The sequence below is a fragment of the Megachile rotundata genome, chromosome 15 (genome assembly GCF_050947335.1).
Source record: "Megachile rotundata isolate GNS110a chromosome 15, iyMegRotu1, whole genome shotgun sequence".
Classification (NCBI taxonomy): Eukaryota; Metazoa; Arthropoda; class Insecta; order Hymenoptera; family Megachilidae; genus Megachile; species Megachile rotundata.
In genome coordinates, this window is record NC_134997.1 from 9,770,912 (window position 1) to 9,788,099 (window position 17,188).

General features: G+C 35.6%; 1 protein-coding gene across 1 annotated transcript; it reads left to right on the plus strand.

The window, feature by feature from the left end:
• The first annotated feature begins 1,818 nt into the window (after positions 1-1,818).
• LOC100880980 (uncharacterized) lies at positions 1,819-10,487 on the plus strand. Its single transcript, XM_012286103.2, has 3 exons — positions 1,819-2,629; positions 7,698-7,968; positions 9,833-10,487. Exons 1-3 carry the CDS (start codon positions 2,304-2,306, stop codon positions 9,896-9,898), a joined length of 663 nt encoding a protein of 220 aa, XP_012141493.1. The 5' UTR covers positions 1,819-2,303; the 3' UTR covers positions 9,899-10,487.
• The last annotated feature ends 6,701 nt before the right edge of the window (positions 10,488-17,188 follow it).

Genomic DNA, 17,188 nt, shown 5'->3' on the forward strand with positions numbered 1-17,188 from the left:
TGAACGTATAAAACGGTCAGATCCAACGCCGGTTGTACTCTTGTTGTTGTTGTTGTTTTCACAGATCTAAAAGATTCGAAGCACGTGTGCCTCAGATACACGAGGTGTTCTCGGTTACGTCAGTTCATGTTTTCTTTTTTGGACATTGTTTTTCGTCATGTTACGTTCGTTACTTCGACGTTACACGCGTTGTGTTATGGTACACGTGTGATCGTGATAGTGCAGGGAAATGACACGTGTATTCTTCGGGTTTGGGACTTAGGATTTTTATATTTTGTTACTTTCTGAGTCAGGGAGTTATAGATTAGAAATTTCTGTGCTTATGAAGAGTTATTGCATTTTGTACAAAACTGTGATTTGTTATTTGATTTCTTGAGGGTTGAAAGCATCATGTGACACTTGAAATTTTGGTCAGGTAGTGTGTTATTAATTATATTTCATTCCTGAAAACGTAGCATAAAACTCTTGCATCTCAAGGATCTCTAAACTATGAATTAGCTTAACCTAAATCTTACTCCATCACTACACTCGTATTTAAATAGAATAGCTAATAAAAAATATTTTATTAAAGACTTGTTTATTTTCATATGCAATAGCCATCCTCCAATAACCCAAATAATTTCATAAATTTTGCTAAAAGACTACCTCTAACAAATTATGAAATAAATACTAAAACAACTCTTTCAATTAAAAAAAATTGCAAAAAAAATTTGCAAATTAATAATAAAATTAATGGCTAAAAATAAGAATAGCATAAAATTCTGTAATTGCATGGAAGAGTAATAGTAAATATAATGTAAGAATAAGTAGAAAGAGAAAATGAGACACGAAGCCTCATTCCCCTTGCACGCAACAGTGCAGAATTGTCCGATAATAATGTGGACCGCTGAAAGGAATCGTACATAAAAACCTATCTATTTTCAACGTCCACTATCTGCAGTTCTCGCACAACAACGTAATTGTATCAAGCATTAAACAATAAAAAAGAGTAGAAACCTACACTCGATAAAAGTATTCGAAATCGATGCCGGCTGGAACAATCGAAAACCAAGATCCTCTGACACAATGGGTATCGAGTTCCACTTGGCAGATACGCAATCGATACGGGAACCTTTCGACGAACCCGTAACCCGACACCGTTCACCAGGCGACACGAATATCGCGCTTGGTGCGTCTGAGAGAAACAACAACGGCGTCGATCGGAATTCAATAAAACCGATCAGTATTTTTTTCGAGTAGAAGTCATCGGCATTCGACCCGACGAACCCGTCTACGGAGGACGGTGATAATCAGCAGCCCCCAACGAGTTCTATTCATAGAGAACGATAATGGAGAATCGGAGTCGATCGTCTGCGAACGGAAACGAGGGTAGGAGGTCGATCTGCTCGAAAATACTCGGACTTATCGGGCGAAACATGGCCACGATACGAATTGAACTGGTCAGCAAATCCGCCTCCACGATCTTAGCCACACACGAAATGTCTAACTACACTTGCGGTACCCGTGAAGCCACGATTTCCATCTATGGGCTTTCTATAACGGAGCACTATGCACGAAGACGATCTCCTCTGCACCGAGCAAAGAGGAAAGAGATCTCGCGATCTCGCTTCATCGACCCCTTCTCTCGATCTACTGGAGCCAGACGGCACGGTCGTTCGCGTACCACCAGCATCCGACATGATCTCCCTCTTCGGATCCTCCCGAATAGCGGACCACCTACTCTCCGATCTCAGTTTCCCCTCCTTCATCTTGGTCCTCTTATCACTCCTCTCCTCCTAATCCGTGAAATCTGGAACAAGAACCGCGTGGCAAGGCAAGCCGGTACCAGTGGCACCGAGGAACTCGGTACCAACGGAGGTCTCCTCTCGATCAGGTCCGCGCTCTCCGTGATCATAAGCCTTCCACGTCGCGCTCGTTGCGATTACATCGTCCAGCATCGCGCAGAAAGTTTCCTAACCACCTGGACCAGCGTTTGAATAACCTGGACCAAGTCCCGGTTGCGCAGAAAGGCTCGTTTCGCCTTCAGGTGTATCCGCTGTTCATCCGTCAGCCGGTCTGTCGGACGCGACTGCCCGCTCGCCGCTCGTCCAACCAACTGGGGGACTGATAGCGGGCGCAGAAAATCGAAGACACGTGGCAATCGTGACGGAGAATGCATCAGAGAGCGGACCGACCGTGATCGATTCAGGGAAACGAGAGAACATCCAGTTAGTTATTCGCGTTACTTTCGCGGTATCAAAACACGCGGTATCCACATAAGTTTGGTGCGGTCGAGCCGTTTGTTCAGTTTATTGAACCCCGTGATGCCAAGAACCGGCGCGATGACACACAGAAGCAGGACCAGGACGATAGTCCTGCTGGGCCTGGTGCTCCTCACGCTTCTGGTCACCGTCAACGGCACACCTTACAAGAGGTCCCTGCTGAGGCTGTGCTCGAAGAACCTCAGCGACGCGCTGTACCTCGCCTGCAAGGGTCGAGGATACAACGAACCGTTCTCCTACAGTGGCGAGGATGACCCACAGGACTCCTTGGGACCAGGACTCGCGGAGGAGTGCTGCTACCACCAGTGCTCCTACGCGCAGCTCGAACAATACTGCAAACCGGATAAGAACAATCCCGTGGACGTCGAGTGAGTGGATGTTAGTTTCTCGTCTTTTTTCTTTTGATATTTTTACCCTGCACCCTCGACAACCCCTTGGCTCTCAGCTGGCTGGGGCTTCTTCAGTGACTTATTCCAGTGATTCCAGTAGAGTGATGTGGTAGGTGCTTTGTGAATTTAGTAGAACTAGTTCACTTTTTCTTAGAAAATTTATTGTTCATTAAGTGAGGTGGTAGCTAAAGTCTTCTGGAGTTATAAACTCCAATCTGAAGGACCTGGGTCTCTAGGTTTCGTGGATCCTAGATTCCTAGGTCTCTAATTCTCAGATTGTTCATTCCTAAATGGTTCTCCGGGTTCTCAGGTTCAACCTGGGTTCTCAGGTCCCACATTCCTAGGTTTCAGACCCTAATCTCAAAATGTTTAAGTTCGAAAGTTTGATAGTCCCAAAATTCCAGTATCCCAAGCTCCCAAATACCTAAAACCCCAAAACCTAAAATTTGCAAATTCGCAAATTCCGAAATCCACAAAATGTGCAAATTCGATGCATGCTCTCGCTGTGTCTGATTCAGTGTTTTTTGGTGGTCCGTGGTCATCGATGGCCGCTTACCTCTGACACCAATAACCTTTCCAATAATACACGAAGTTTGAGATCGAAGCGGTTGTTCGATATCTCTTGTCGATGAAAAAAACTGAAACGCGAGATAGAAGAATTTATTGGCTTCTTGGAAATCGAGTGGATTTAACTGTTAGATTGAACCGCTTATTATCTAAACGATCCATTATGCAAAAGATCTCTGAAACAACGTCCACCTTTAACTCGGGTTTTTTCCAACGATTTCGAATCCAATTACCAGCTGAGATTAATTCGCTTGCACGATACTGACTGCTCGTTAATGTCCGCGACGATGTTATAAATTATTTATTCGCTCGATATTAACCCGTTGTCAATTCGTGAAACGTTGATAAACAAACGTTATAATTAAATTCTACTTTCATGGATAACGAGGGATGTTCAGCACGTGCCACTTGTTGATTCCATAAATATTTAACGTTCTATTTTATTCGAATATCGTGCTGTTTTATTAATAAGCGAAAAGCTCGGTGATGCTTTGTGTCCTCTAACGCGCTCTGACACACGTCCATTTTCGCACAATTTATTTCATCAATTCAGTTAATATTCGATTGTTCATTCCCTGACAAATATCACACTGGTTCAAAATTAATTTTAAAAGTTACTGGATCTTAAAAGCTCAAATTTAGTTTTCATATCATTCATCCAATCATTGGATTAGCAAGATGACCTCCATGTCCTCATCAGATGTTAATAAGCTCGGATAGCGAAATAGGTGGTCAAACGTATTCTACTTTTCGCAAGATATTTTCTGTACATAAACACACGTGGTCAGTCAGCTGACGACTTTGTTATATCACCATGTCATTGACTTTGATCAAATTTCAACGTAAACAGAAAGCATTTCCAGACTTATATGTACTTTATTGACTTTACAGGATTATTTCACTTTTTTCATTTTACACATTTGTTATTTTCAACTGAAACTATTATTATAGTTGTGGTGTTGAATATTATACTTTAAATCTGAATATTTATAATTATTAAAAATTATTGGATCTCTGGATTTTGATTTTAAGTATCTTGGTGTCGTTTTATGAGATGGACGCCATCTTTGATCAAAAAGGAAGAGAATTTAAAGTAGATTACTTGTTTGTATACCTGAAACAACCTTTAGAAGGTTAATAACACTCAGGTGGACATTAAAGACGATTTTCTTCCATTTCAATTATAATGGACGCCATCTTTGATCAAGAAGGAAAAGAATTTAAATTAAATCACTTGTTTGTGTACCTAAAACAACTTTCAGTAGGTTAATAACACTCAGGTGGACATTAAAGATGACTTTCCTCCATCTCAATTACAATGGACGCCATCTTTGATCAAGAAGGAAAAGAATTTAAAGTAAATCACTTGTTTGTGTACCTAAAACAACCTTCAGTAGGTTAATAACACTCAGGTGGTCATTAAAGACGACTTTCCTCCATCTCAATTACAATGGACGCCATGTTGTTAAAAAAAGGCGGGAATTATCTTAAATTTGAATTACTTTTCGCTCGAATTGCTCTCTGTGCAAAAAATCATTGAAACTGAATAAACAAAAGTTATTTTCTGAGTTACTGCAAAATGAATCTTCAAAAATAAAGCTGACGTTCTACGTCAGCTAAGGGTTGCCATTAAAGGGTTGCAACCAGCCACCGTAACGAATTCAAATCGGATTAAGAAAGCAAATAATTATCGAGCAAATTCGCGCAAAAACACCTATTTACTCGATCGTTGTTCGTGGCGGGTAATCGTCCGGCGTTGTTATTCTTTCATTTTTTCACGATAGAAGGGAGCCATCGAAGCTCCCGAGTGGACTTTTACCTCGTCGATAGTAGGTGGCTCGGGGCGTGTTATTAGCCCGTCGGCGAGCGTGGCAGACAGAAAAGCGGAACGAGAGAGAGAGCATCGAGAGAGATCGCTCGTATTTTTTTATCAACCGCGTGACGATAATCTCTGTCGCTTTTCCTAAAGTTCACGGTTGCGTGAAGTGGCCTCAGCAGGAAGGTTAGTCCGAAGTACTAGGACGAGTACCGAAGCTATCTTCGCCTCGTTTTTTCCTTCTTGTTTCTTGTTTCTCGATTCAAGCTCGATTCTCGCGTGTTTTCGACCCGGACTCGATATCGATTTTGACGCCGCTTGTTTACGCCGACACGTGAACATTTCGAGAACGCTTTTCGATCTGATTCTTTTTGTTTTTCGCTGCAAACAAGTTTATTGACACTCGTCTTTTACGTTGCAAATTTTTTGACAAACTTTTAAAGCTTTCAGGAACTTTGGTTCTCAATGTTGAAGGTTGGGTTAGGTTCTCAATGTTGAAGGTTAGGTTAGATTCTTAATGTTGAAGGTTAAGCTAGGTTCTCGCTGTTGAAGGTAAGGTTAGGTTCTCGATGTTGAAGGTTAAGTTAGGTTCTCGATGTTGAAGGTTAGATTAGGTTCTCGATGTTGAAGGTTAGATTAGATTCTTAATGTTGAAGGTTAAGTTAGGTTTTCGATGTTGAAGGTTAGGTTAGGTTCTCGACGTTGAAGGTTAGGTTAGGTCCTCCGTATTGAAGGTTAGGTTAGATTCTCGATGTTGTAGCAAGTTTTGTTCTTTGATCAAGTGTCAAGTTATTCTTCCAAAAAATAGTTAATTTGCAATAATTTTTACAATGAACTTATTTATAAATTGCTAAGTCTAAACTGTTAAAAATATATCTAGAAAGTGTAGCTAGAATTTGAGCGCATCTCCCGCGAAAAAGTGTAAGTAGAATGCGGTGTCACGTGTCAGACGTCTGCCCCGGCGCTTTGTTTTTATAAACGAACTTATCCGAATTCCAATTTCGATAATCGCTTTTTTCAAATAATTCTTGCGAAATTTCGCGTCATAGTTCCTGAGAATATAAAACGATCGATCGTATTAATAAACGAATTGATAATCCGTATATTCGCTAACAAACGTAAACTATTTTTACGATCGTTTTCATTATCAACGCTATCGTAAAAACTTCACGGTGACCTTAAATAGAATAGGTCCCGTTATCGAGGCTGAAAAAATACGAAAATAAAAGAAACGTATTCTATCGTGAGCATAAAAACAGTGAAGATAGAAATAAAAAAATTGAAAGAAATCTCGAAAAATTTCACTGCTATGGACACATGAAATAATAAAAGAGATACTATACTTATTCTTACATAAAGTGTTATCTGCGCTAATTACACAACAAAATGCGAGTTACATCACTTGCAACTTATTTATCCATGCTAATAGTGACACTTAAACTTTATCTGAGTACCCTGCTGCGTTACTATATGCGGTTTACGGAGGTACACTTGTTCGTGGTGGTTTTTTAATTTTTTAATTTTGGAGTTTGAAGTTTTTGGAAATTTGGAGTTTGAGATTTTGGGGTTTTGGAAGGTTGGAAATTTTTAGGTTTGTGTGTTTGAAATTTTTTTGTTTGAGAGAGTTTGAGAGCTTGATATTTTGGAGTCTTGGAGTTTTAGGAATTTTTAGTTTTGGGTCTTTGAGATTTTTTGTTTGTGGGAGTTTGGGGCTTAGGGTTTCGGAGTTTTGGAATTTTAGAAATTTTCAACTTTTGAATATTTGAGACTTTTTAATTTGTGGAAGTTTGGGGCTTAGGGTTTCGGAGTTTTGGAATTTTAGAAATTTAAAAATTTTGAATATTTTAGATTTTTTATTTGTACAACTTTGGGGGATGAGGATATCGAAATTTTAGAATTTTAGAAATTTTCAAATTTTGGATATTTGAGATTCTTTTTCTTGTAGAACTTTGGGGGATGAGGATTTCAAAATTTTAGAACTTTAGAAATTTTCAGTTTTGCATCTTTAAGACATTTTTATTTGTAGAACTTTGAAGGGGTAGAATTTAGGAATTTTAGAATTTTAGAAATTTTTAATTTTGCAGCTTTAAAATTTGTTCTTTTATAGAAACTTAAGAGTTTTGGAATTTTAGAATTTTTCAGTTTTGGATCTTTGAGAATTTTTCCTTCTGTAACTTCAGGTTTGAGGACTTCGACATTTTAGAATCTCAACATTGTTCACACTTAAAACTTTGAGATGTCCCATATCTTGTTATAATTTTAAGGTTTTAGGAAATTAGGACAAATTTTAGCTTCAACAAATTGGACTTTAAAATAATAACAAATTTGGACTTTAAAATAAAACTTCAAGAATTTTCAAGTCTCTAGTATCTTCAAACTTCTCTTGAAACTTCTGAAACTTCTGCAACTTGAACATTTTTTAAAGAATCTATAACAAAAGTACCTTATAACTTTGAGAGCTTCAGAACGTTCACCTTGATTTTTTAAATTCCAAATCTTGAAAATTAGCAACCTTAAATTTGCAACCTTGAGTTTGCAACCTTGAACCATTCTAAACGCCCCAAAAACTCAGGAATCATAAAAAAAATAATCCCAGTAGCCCATAATATGTAACATTGAGAGACCTAATATATACTAATGTTATGTCTTTTTGTATCGTTTCAGGAAAAACTCGATCTGGATCGAGAAATTACCGTATCCGTCCACGAGGCCGGGAACGTCGTCGTTGGAAGAGAAATCGAGATCTGATATCGACTATGTAGTCGGTCCGATCAAGTGTAAGATCCATGGGTCAAAAGGGGCACGGAAGAAGGGGACTAATGTGGACCGCGACGACGACGCCGCCTGCTGCGATGGAAAAAACTCGCAGAAGAGGCATCGTGGCGGTCATTTTGGCTGCAGGCATCGACGACAGAGGCGTCGTCGTCCTAGCAAGGTAATTCTTCTTTTTTATATTTCTTACACTTTAGAAATTTCTTTTATTTTTAACTTGCAAAATTACACGTCACAAAACACACAAAACAAAGGAAAATAGATATAATAATATCATGAAATTGTTTAGGTCAGGAAACAGTTTTATAAACAAAAAGTTCAGATAGGTTTATATATCTAGTTTTTTATTATTTCCATCATTCATCTTATTTTTTATAACATAGATTGTTTATTCTGTTTTCATAATTTATGTAAATTATTATATTTTGGTGGTATTTCAATTTTGTTACTATGATTTGTTCAATTTTTATATTTTGTATAATTTATTTAATTTTCAAGGTTTATATGAATTATTTAATTTTATTAATTTATGTGATTTGTTCAGTTTTTATATTTTGTATGATTTATTCAATTTTTTTGTTTTATGTGAATTATTTAATTTTAATAATTTATAAGATTTGTTCAATTTTTATATTTTGTATGATTTATTCAATTTTCAAGGTTTATATGAATTATTTAATTTTATTAATTCATATGATTTGTTCAATTTTAATATTTTGTATGATTTATTCAATTTTTTTTGGTTTATGTGAATTATTTAATTTTAATAATTTATGTGATTTGTTCAGTTTTTATATTTTGTATGATTTATTCAATTTTTTTTGGTTTATGTGAATTATTTAATTTTATTAATTTATATGATTTGTTTAATTTTTATATTTTGTATAATTCATTTGACTTTTATGAAGTACACGATTTATGTGCATTTGAATGCATCATGTTAGAAGTACTAATACACTTGAATCCTCATAAATAAGTGGAGATTTTCTTATCGTGTTTATTCATTCATAATTTCACGTAATTATTTTTCTTGCGAAGAAAGCAAGTTTCGTACGATTTATTAATAACGCGAGGCAAAAACGCTGACAGTGTCTATGCAATGTTTATGCTTCGTTCCTGATCTACCATAGCTTTGATTAAAATTTGCTGATTTCTACAAACTTTTATTTCTGTTAATAGTTTGTGTATCTTTATACAATAAAATTAAATGCAAACTTGTTTATTTAATAATTGAAAACTTGTATATTTAGTGAAAGAATACTTGTACATTGTATGAGAGAAATCTTGTGCACTTTATAAGAGAAATCTTGTACTATTTAGTGATAGAAAATTTGTACATTTTATAAGAGAAATCTTGTACTATTTCGTAGCAGAAAACTTGTACTCTTTATAAGAGAAATCTTGTACTATTTAATAATAGAAAACTTGTACATTTTATAAGAGAAATCTTGTACTATTTAGTGACAGAAAACTTGTGCACTTTATAAGAGAAATCTTGTACTATTTAATAATACAAATCTTGTACATTTTATAAGAGAAATCTTGTACTATTTAGTGACAGAAAACTTGTGCACTTTATAAGAGAAATTTTATACTATTTAATAATACAAATATTGTACATTTTATAAGAGAAATCTCGTACTATTTAGTGACAGAAAACTTGTGCACTTTATAAGAGAAATTTTATACTATTTAATAATACAAATATTGTACATTTTATAAGAGAAATCTTGTACTATTTAGTGACAGAAAACGTGTACACTTTATAAGAGAAATCTTGCACTATTTAGTAACAGAAAACTTGTGAACTTTATAAGAGAAATCTTGCACTATTTAGTGACAGAAAACTTGTACACTTTATAAGAGAAATCTTGCACCATTTAGTAACAGAAAACTTGTTTATTTAATAACAAAAAGCTAGTACATTTAATAAAAAAAAATCTTGCACACCTAACAAGAGAAAACTCATGCACTAAATAACATAAAACTTGTACATGCAATAACAGAAACTTCTCTCTTCTTTCCAGGCATTAGAAAGAATGCTAGCATCGAACTCGCCAAGATCAGCGAACAAGAGTTCACCGTTCCCTTAAAGAAGCGAATCGCCCCGTCCAAAGAAATCAAGAGAGAGAAACGACGATGTCCTCCATCTTTGGTACCGCAGGCACCAACAATCTCCGTTCTTTCTCCGCGAAGCAAAATTGAAAAAAAAAAAAGAAGAGAACGAAGGAAGTAAGTGAAAAAAATGGCCGAAGAGGACGGAAGTGTGCACGAACGTGTTAAGATGTCTAGTCCCATGAAACAGTGATAGATAATAAAAGCAAAAATTGGTCGTATTTTAAAGTCAAAGAGAGGCGAATCAAAGAAATCGTTCGATTGTCCTAACCTCGAGTCCGCAGTCAAGCCGTCGTGGAAGAACGAAAAGAACAGTGTGTGTGCAGAATTCTCGAAGAATTAGGAAGAGTAAATAGTCTCGGTAAAAACTATCGAGGTCTTTATAAAATCGAGTCGATTAATCGCGACTGGAATCGATGATTAATATAAGTCGCGCGATCTCCTAGAGAAAGACTTAAATACCAGTGCTGTATAATGTATATGTACGTATATATATATTGTTTTTATTTTTGTTCGTTTTTATTCGAAACGTTCTTCATTTTTTTTTTTTTTTTTTTTTTTGTTTTTTTTTCGTCTGTAATTTAGTCGATACTCGACGACCGCCATTTTCTTGGTTGCCGATGACTCTCGAGCTCCCTTGTCGAACAATGATCTCACTAGTATTAACGTTAAGGATTTGTTATTATTATTATTATTATTTTGTTTTTGTTTCTTTTTTTTCGTAAATTAAATGAACTAGTCACTGAGGAGAACGGTCGGAGGCATCGGGCAACCGGGCTGATGGAACTGTCGGGGTTGGATTTAACCCTCGAGTTATGGATCTAGGGATATTTTTGGAGCGGAGATATTTTCGAGATGGAGATACTTTCAAGCTGGGAATATTTTCGAGTTATGGATGTTTTTGAATTAGGGATATTATCGAGCTAGGGATATTTTTGAAATGGGGATACTTTCAAGCTAAAGATATTTTCGAGTTAGGGATATTTTCAAGCTAGAGATATTTTTGAAATGGGGATACTTTCAAGCTAGGGATATTTTCGAATTAGGGATATTTTTGAAATGGGGATACTTTCAAGCTAGGGATATTTTCGAATTAGGGATATTTTTGAAATGGGGATACTTTCAAGCTAGGGATATTTTCGAATTAGGGATATTTTTGAAATGGGGATACTTTCAAGCTAGGGATATTTTCGAATTAGGGATATTTTCAAACTAGGGATATTTTTACTGTAAAGGGAAGGGTGTTAATATTTGGTAATGAAATTAAAAAATTTAGGGACTTAGAAATTTGGAAATTTACAAATTAGAAAATTTCCAAATTTCAAAACTATAAAATTAGGAAATTAGAAAATTACTAAATTGAAAATTAGAAAACTAGAAAACTCCAAAACTTGAAATCTCAAAACTTAGCAAGTTACTAAATTAAAAAATAGCAAAATCAAAAACTAGCAAACTACAAAAACACATAAACTCAAAAACCCAAAACCTCAAAAACCCAAAACCTCAAAAACCCAAAACCTCAAAAACCCAAAACCTCAAAAACCCAAGAACTCAAAAATTCCAAAACCCAAAAACCCAAAACCCCAAAAACTCAAAAACCCAAAACCTCAAAAACCCAAGAACTCAAAAATTCCAAAATTCCAAAATTCCAAAACCCAAAAACCCAAAACCCCAAAACCCCAAAAACTCAAAAACTCAAAGCCTCAAAAACCCAAAAATTCAAAAATTCCAAAACCCAAAAACCCAAAATCCCAAAAACTCAAAAATTCAAAGCCTCAAAAACCCAAAACCTCAAAAATTCCAAAATTCCAAAATTCCAAAATTCCAAAATTCCAAAACCCAAAAACCCAAAGACCCAAAAATCCAAAAATCCAAAAACCCAAAAACCCAAAAACCCAAAACCTCAAAAACTCAAAAACTCAAATTTTTCCAAAACAAAAAATTATTGCAGAAAAACTCGATCCATAATTCGAGGGTTAAGATTGAAGGGAAACAAGAAAGCGAGTCAGACTCGCCTTCCTTCACCATCGATCGAACGTCAAACAAACTGTTGATCGTCTGTCTTTGCAACGATGTATCTATGGTTTTGTGACACGTTGTATTTTGTATGTCTTCGTTTAGTTAAGCATACGAAAGTGTAATTTTCCAAGTTAATTTTTTAACTTACTATGTCGTACTGTTGATTTAGATATGAAGGATATTCAGAATATTCGTTCTGAATAAATTGTTATAGTCACGTTCAACGTGTTAATATTCTAACCCCTTGCACTCGATATTTCACTAATTTATAAATTGTTAAGTTTTATGCGCTTTAAAAAAGCCGTTTTCTCAAAGAAAATATTACTGAATCAATCAGTAAATAGAATTAATATTTATAAAATAATATATTAAGTTAGCGAACAAATTTGCGACCATGACATTATTTATTACAATACCAGTGAAAATATTTTATATTTATTTGAATTTTTCAACTTGATTTTATCGAGCGTTGCAAATTTAATTTGCCGACCTAATGTACATATTTTTTTGTTAAAAATTTTGTTGAGGGATGAATTCGAGTACAAAGGGTTAAGTCCCACCGAAGAAGCAGGGATCTCGGATCCCAAAGAAGGACAAACATGTATTTCGAACGAATATTCGTTAATTACATTTTTATTGAATGTAATGTGATATCTGCCAGTTTCTGGCGTATTAGTGAGATTAAACTTCGAAGTTTATAGTTTGACGGCACTGTTTTTCCCTCGTGAAAAAGCAGAGCAGAATTTTAGACAATTTAACACGTTTTATATCGCACGAATATTTTTCGAGCAAAGAAACTTTTTTTATGAACATCGAGACTATTTTTATACGAGTTCGTACGGCATCAAACGTGTTAAACAAATTTGTATAGTTATATTCAAATAATTTGATGTATGGGACAAGACAACATTGATCGATCATTCAAAATGATAGTTGTAAGATAAAATTTCAATCTTGTCTTGCGTCATATCGCAAATTCTGTAATTAAAAAAAAAATGTTTATATTTAACTGCAATGTCATCGAAACCATTTTTAAATTATAAAGTCATTCGTCAATAAAACTGTTATCGAAACATAATCTTGGTGTGCATTTATTTGTATCCTTCGATTCTGGACGGAGAAATGAGGTTAAGCGTCGTAAAGTTTTTTAGGGATCGTTAAATTGCAGGGAGTTTTGGGAGGTTTGTTTATGGAAGGTTTACGGTTCTTTATGTTACATGTTTTATGCGAATGAGGGTTGAGAATGATCGCTAGTTAGATTAGTATATGATTATTTCACGTTGGAATATTACGCGTTGCTTTATTACCCGTTAGATTAGTGCACGTTGGAATATTACGCGTAGGTTTATTACAAGTTACATTACCACGCGTCGCTTTAGTACTCGTTAGGATATTACGCGTTGGATTACTACGCGTTGCGTTATTACACGCTAGATTACCACGCGCTGGAATATCATGCGTTGCTTTACCACACGTTAGATTACTACGCGTTGCTTTACTACACGCTAGATTACTACGCGTTGCGTTACTACACGCTAGATTACCACGCGCTAGAATACCATGCGTTGCTTTACCACACGTTAGATTACTACGCGTTGCTTTACTACACGCTAGATTACTACGCGTTGCTTTACTACATGCTGGATTACTACGCGCTAGAATACCATGCGTTGCTTTACCACACGTTAGATTACTACGCGTTGCTTTACCACACGTTAGATTACTACGCGTTGCTTTACTACATGCTAGATTACTACGCGTTGCTTTACTACATGCTAGATTACCACGCGCTGGAATACCATGCGTTGCTTTACCACACGTTAGATTACTACACGTTGCTTTACTACACGCTAGATTACTACGCATTGTGTTACTACACGCTAGATTACCACGCGCTAGAATACCATGCGTTGCTTTACCACACGTTAGATTACTACGCGTTGCGTTACTACACGCTAGATTACTACGCGCTAGAATACCATGCGTTGCTTTACCACACGTTAGATTATTACGCGTTGCTTTACTACACGTTAGATTACTACGTGTTGCTTTACTACACGCTGGATTACTACACGCTAGAATACCATGCGTTGCTTTACTACGTGCTAGAATACCACGCATTGCTTTACTACTCGTTACATAAATACCTGTTGATCTAAGAAATTTAATTTGACAAATTTAACGAATTTGATAAATAATGTAATTTGACAAATTTTATAAACAATGTTATTTAATAAATTTTATAAATGTCATTTAACAGATTTGATAAATACTGTAAATTGATAAATTATATAAATAATGTACATTGAAAAATTTGATAAATAATACAATTTGACAAATTTAATAAATAATGCAATTTTATTAGTTCTATAAACAACACAATTTGACAAATTTTACAAATAATGCAATTCGACAAATAATTTCCCTTCAAAACCCAATACAAACAAAATTTTAAATCATTAAATACCTGTATTTAACAACTTCAACAGTGCCACTAAAAGTTATAAATATTAATCAATATTTCTAATGCTAAATAATAAAAAAAAAAATCGAAAGTTGAACATTAATCTTCTCAAAAAATATTTAAACTTTGAAATAAATATATAAACTTGACTTCCAAAAATATAATCAAACACATCTATTCTTGTCACAAAATGGCGTCTCATTTTGAGAATAAAAAAACATTGATATATAAGAATGCCAGAAGTGTTCGAACGATCCGTGCAGCAACGCGGAAAACGGGACAAGTTGGTCACGAAATCCGGCAATAAACTCAGTTGGACCTTTTATTGAACTCTCGAGGATCTTTGTACAAATTACAGAGCCAGAATAGACGAAACGTGGTGCACGAGAGTCGAGTTCGACACGTTGTCACCAACGTGACCGGCTAACGATTCAATCTGCGTGTGGATGCACCGAAATGCACTCTATAGCGACATTCTAAACCGTGATGCAATCGTTTGCTTCACTCTTCTATTCGTCTGTGGACAATAGAAAATTAGGGTCTCAAATTCTTATGCTTCTTTTTTCTAATATTAATTCCTGGAATATATATTTATATTAATATGTTGCATTCCTTTCTTGATATCCATTAATTTTAAATATTCGTTCTTGAATTTTTATGTATGTTATACTAATTTATGGATATTATGTGGTATTCTAACGGGTGGTAATCTAACGTGTAGTAAAGCAACGCGTGGTATTCGAGCGTGTAGTAATCTAACGTGTAGAAAAGCAACGCGTGGTATTCCAGCGTGTAGTAATCTAACGCGTAGTAAATCAACGCGTGGTATTCTAGCGTGTAGTAATTTAACGTGTAGTAAAGCAACGCGTGGTATTCCAGCGTGTAGTAATCTAACGTGTAGTAAAGCAACGCGTGGTATTCTAGCGTGTAGTAATCTAACGTGTAGAAAAGCAACGCGTGGTATTCCAGCGTGTAGTAATCTAACGTGTAGTAAAGTAACGCGTGGTATTCCAGCGTGTAGTAATCTAACGTGTAGTAAAGTAACGCGTGGTATTCTAACGTGTAGTAATCTAACGTGTAGTAAAGTAACGCGTGGTATTCCAGCGTGTAGTAATCTAACGTGTAGTAAAGTAACGCGTGGTATTCTAACGCGTGGTAATCTAACGTGTAGTAAAGCAACGCATGGTATTCCAGCGTGTAGTAAAGTAACGCGTGGTATTCTAACGCGTGGTAATCTAACGTGTAGTAAAGCAACGCGTGGTAAAGCAGCGCGTGGTATTCCAGCGTGTAGTAATCTAACGTGTAGTAAAGCAACGCGTGGTATTCCAGCGTGTAGTAATCTAACGTGTAGTAAAGCAACGCGTGGTATTCCAGCGTGTAGTAATCTAACGTGTAGTAAAGCAACGCGTGGTATTCCAGCGTGTAGTAATCTAACGTGTAGTAAAGCAACGCGTGGTATTCCAGCGTGTAGTAATCTAACGTGTAGTAAAGTAACGCGTGGTATTCTAACGCGTGGTAATCTAACGTGTAGTAAAGTAACGCGTGGTAATCTAACGCGTAGAAAAGCAACGCGTGATATTCTAACGTGTAGTAATCTAACGTGGAGTAAAGTCACGCGTGGTATTCTAGCATGTAGTAATTAAATAAATAAACTTTAGACAGGTCTCTATACATACAAATATACATACATGTACACACAACGTTTATATACAATCGCAGATACAAGAAATGTAAAGATAAACCATTGTTTACCATATGTCAACATTAACCCCTTTCCAATAGAAGATGGCGTCACCGTCGTGTAAATAGAAAGAAACAGATTTGTCCGAGGTTGTCGTAAAAGAGACCCGTTGCTAATTACAGAACACATGTCATTTTGCGACGCAAAGACTCAATGCCCCCTGTATCCGCGAATTTTATTGCTCGGGGGTGCACGTTATGGCCGGAAATAGTTACGGCACGAAAATAAGTTTAACGATCGTTGGCGGAATCCGTTTTCACGGTTCTTAAAAGTCTTTGAAATTAATACCTACTTTCTTTTCACTATATCTGTTCGGTTCTAAATTAGAAAGCATTCGTTTGAGTATGTCTCGTTTGTTCTTTTTGAGAAGATGATTGACATTTTTGGTTCTTGTGGTGGGTTTGGAAGTTATGGAGATTTTAAGGATTTTGGATGTTGGAGCTTTGGGGAGTGGGATGAAATTTTCTGGTTTTGTCAAATTTTTAAAATTGGAAAGTGAGGAATTATCAAATTTTTATGTTTTTAAGTTTTTGGAGACACTAATTCTTAAATCAGTAAATTGTTAATATTGTAAGTTCTCAAAGACCCAAATTGTTAATTCCTAAATTCACAAAGTTGCGAATTTTCAATTTCCAAATTCTCAAAATCAAACTCCTAAATTTTTTAAATTTCTAATTTCCCACTAGCTAATTTCCCAAATTTCTAAATTTCCCTATTCTTCATTTTCTAATATCCCAATTTCATATTTACATAATTTCTCAAATTTCTAAATTGCTCTATTCTTCATTTCCTAATTTCCCAATTTCCCACTACTTAATTTCCCAAATTCCTAAATTCCCCTCTTCTTGTTCTTATAATTTCCAAATTGTTCACTATCTAATTTCCCCAATTTCCCAATTTCCCAAATTCCTAAATTCCCCCATTCTTCATCTTTTAATTTCCCAATTTTCCACTATCTAATTTCCCAACTTTGTTCATCCCCTTATTCTCCACCTCCCAATTTCCTAATTTCCCACTATTTAATTTCCCAACTTTGTAAATTCC

Bases quoted from the DNA above. Each gene is read 5' to 3' on its own strand.
- LOC100880980 (XM_012286103.2), top strand. From the start codon at position 2,304: ATGCCAAGAACCGGCGCGATGACACACAGAAGCAGGACCAGGACGATA. The intron at 2,630-7,697 runs GTGAGTGGATGT...GTATCGTTTCAG, and splicing joins AACAATCCCGTGGACGTCGA to GAAAAACTCGATCTGGATCG. The intron at 7,969-9,832 runs GTAATTCTTCTT...TCTTCTTTCCAG, and splicing joins GGCGTCGTCGTCCTAGCAAG to GCATTAGAAAGAATGCTAGC.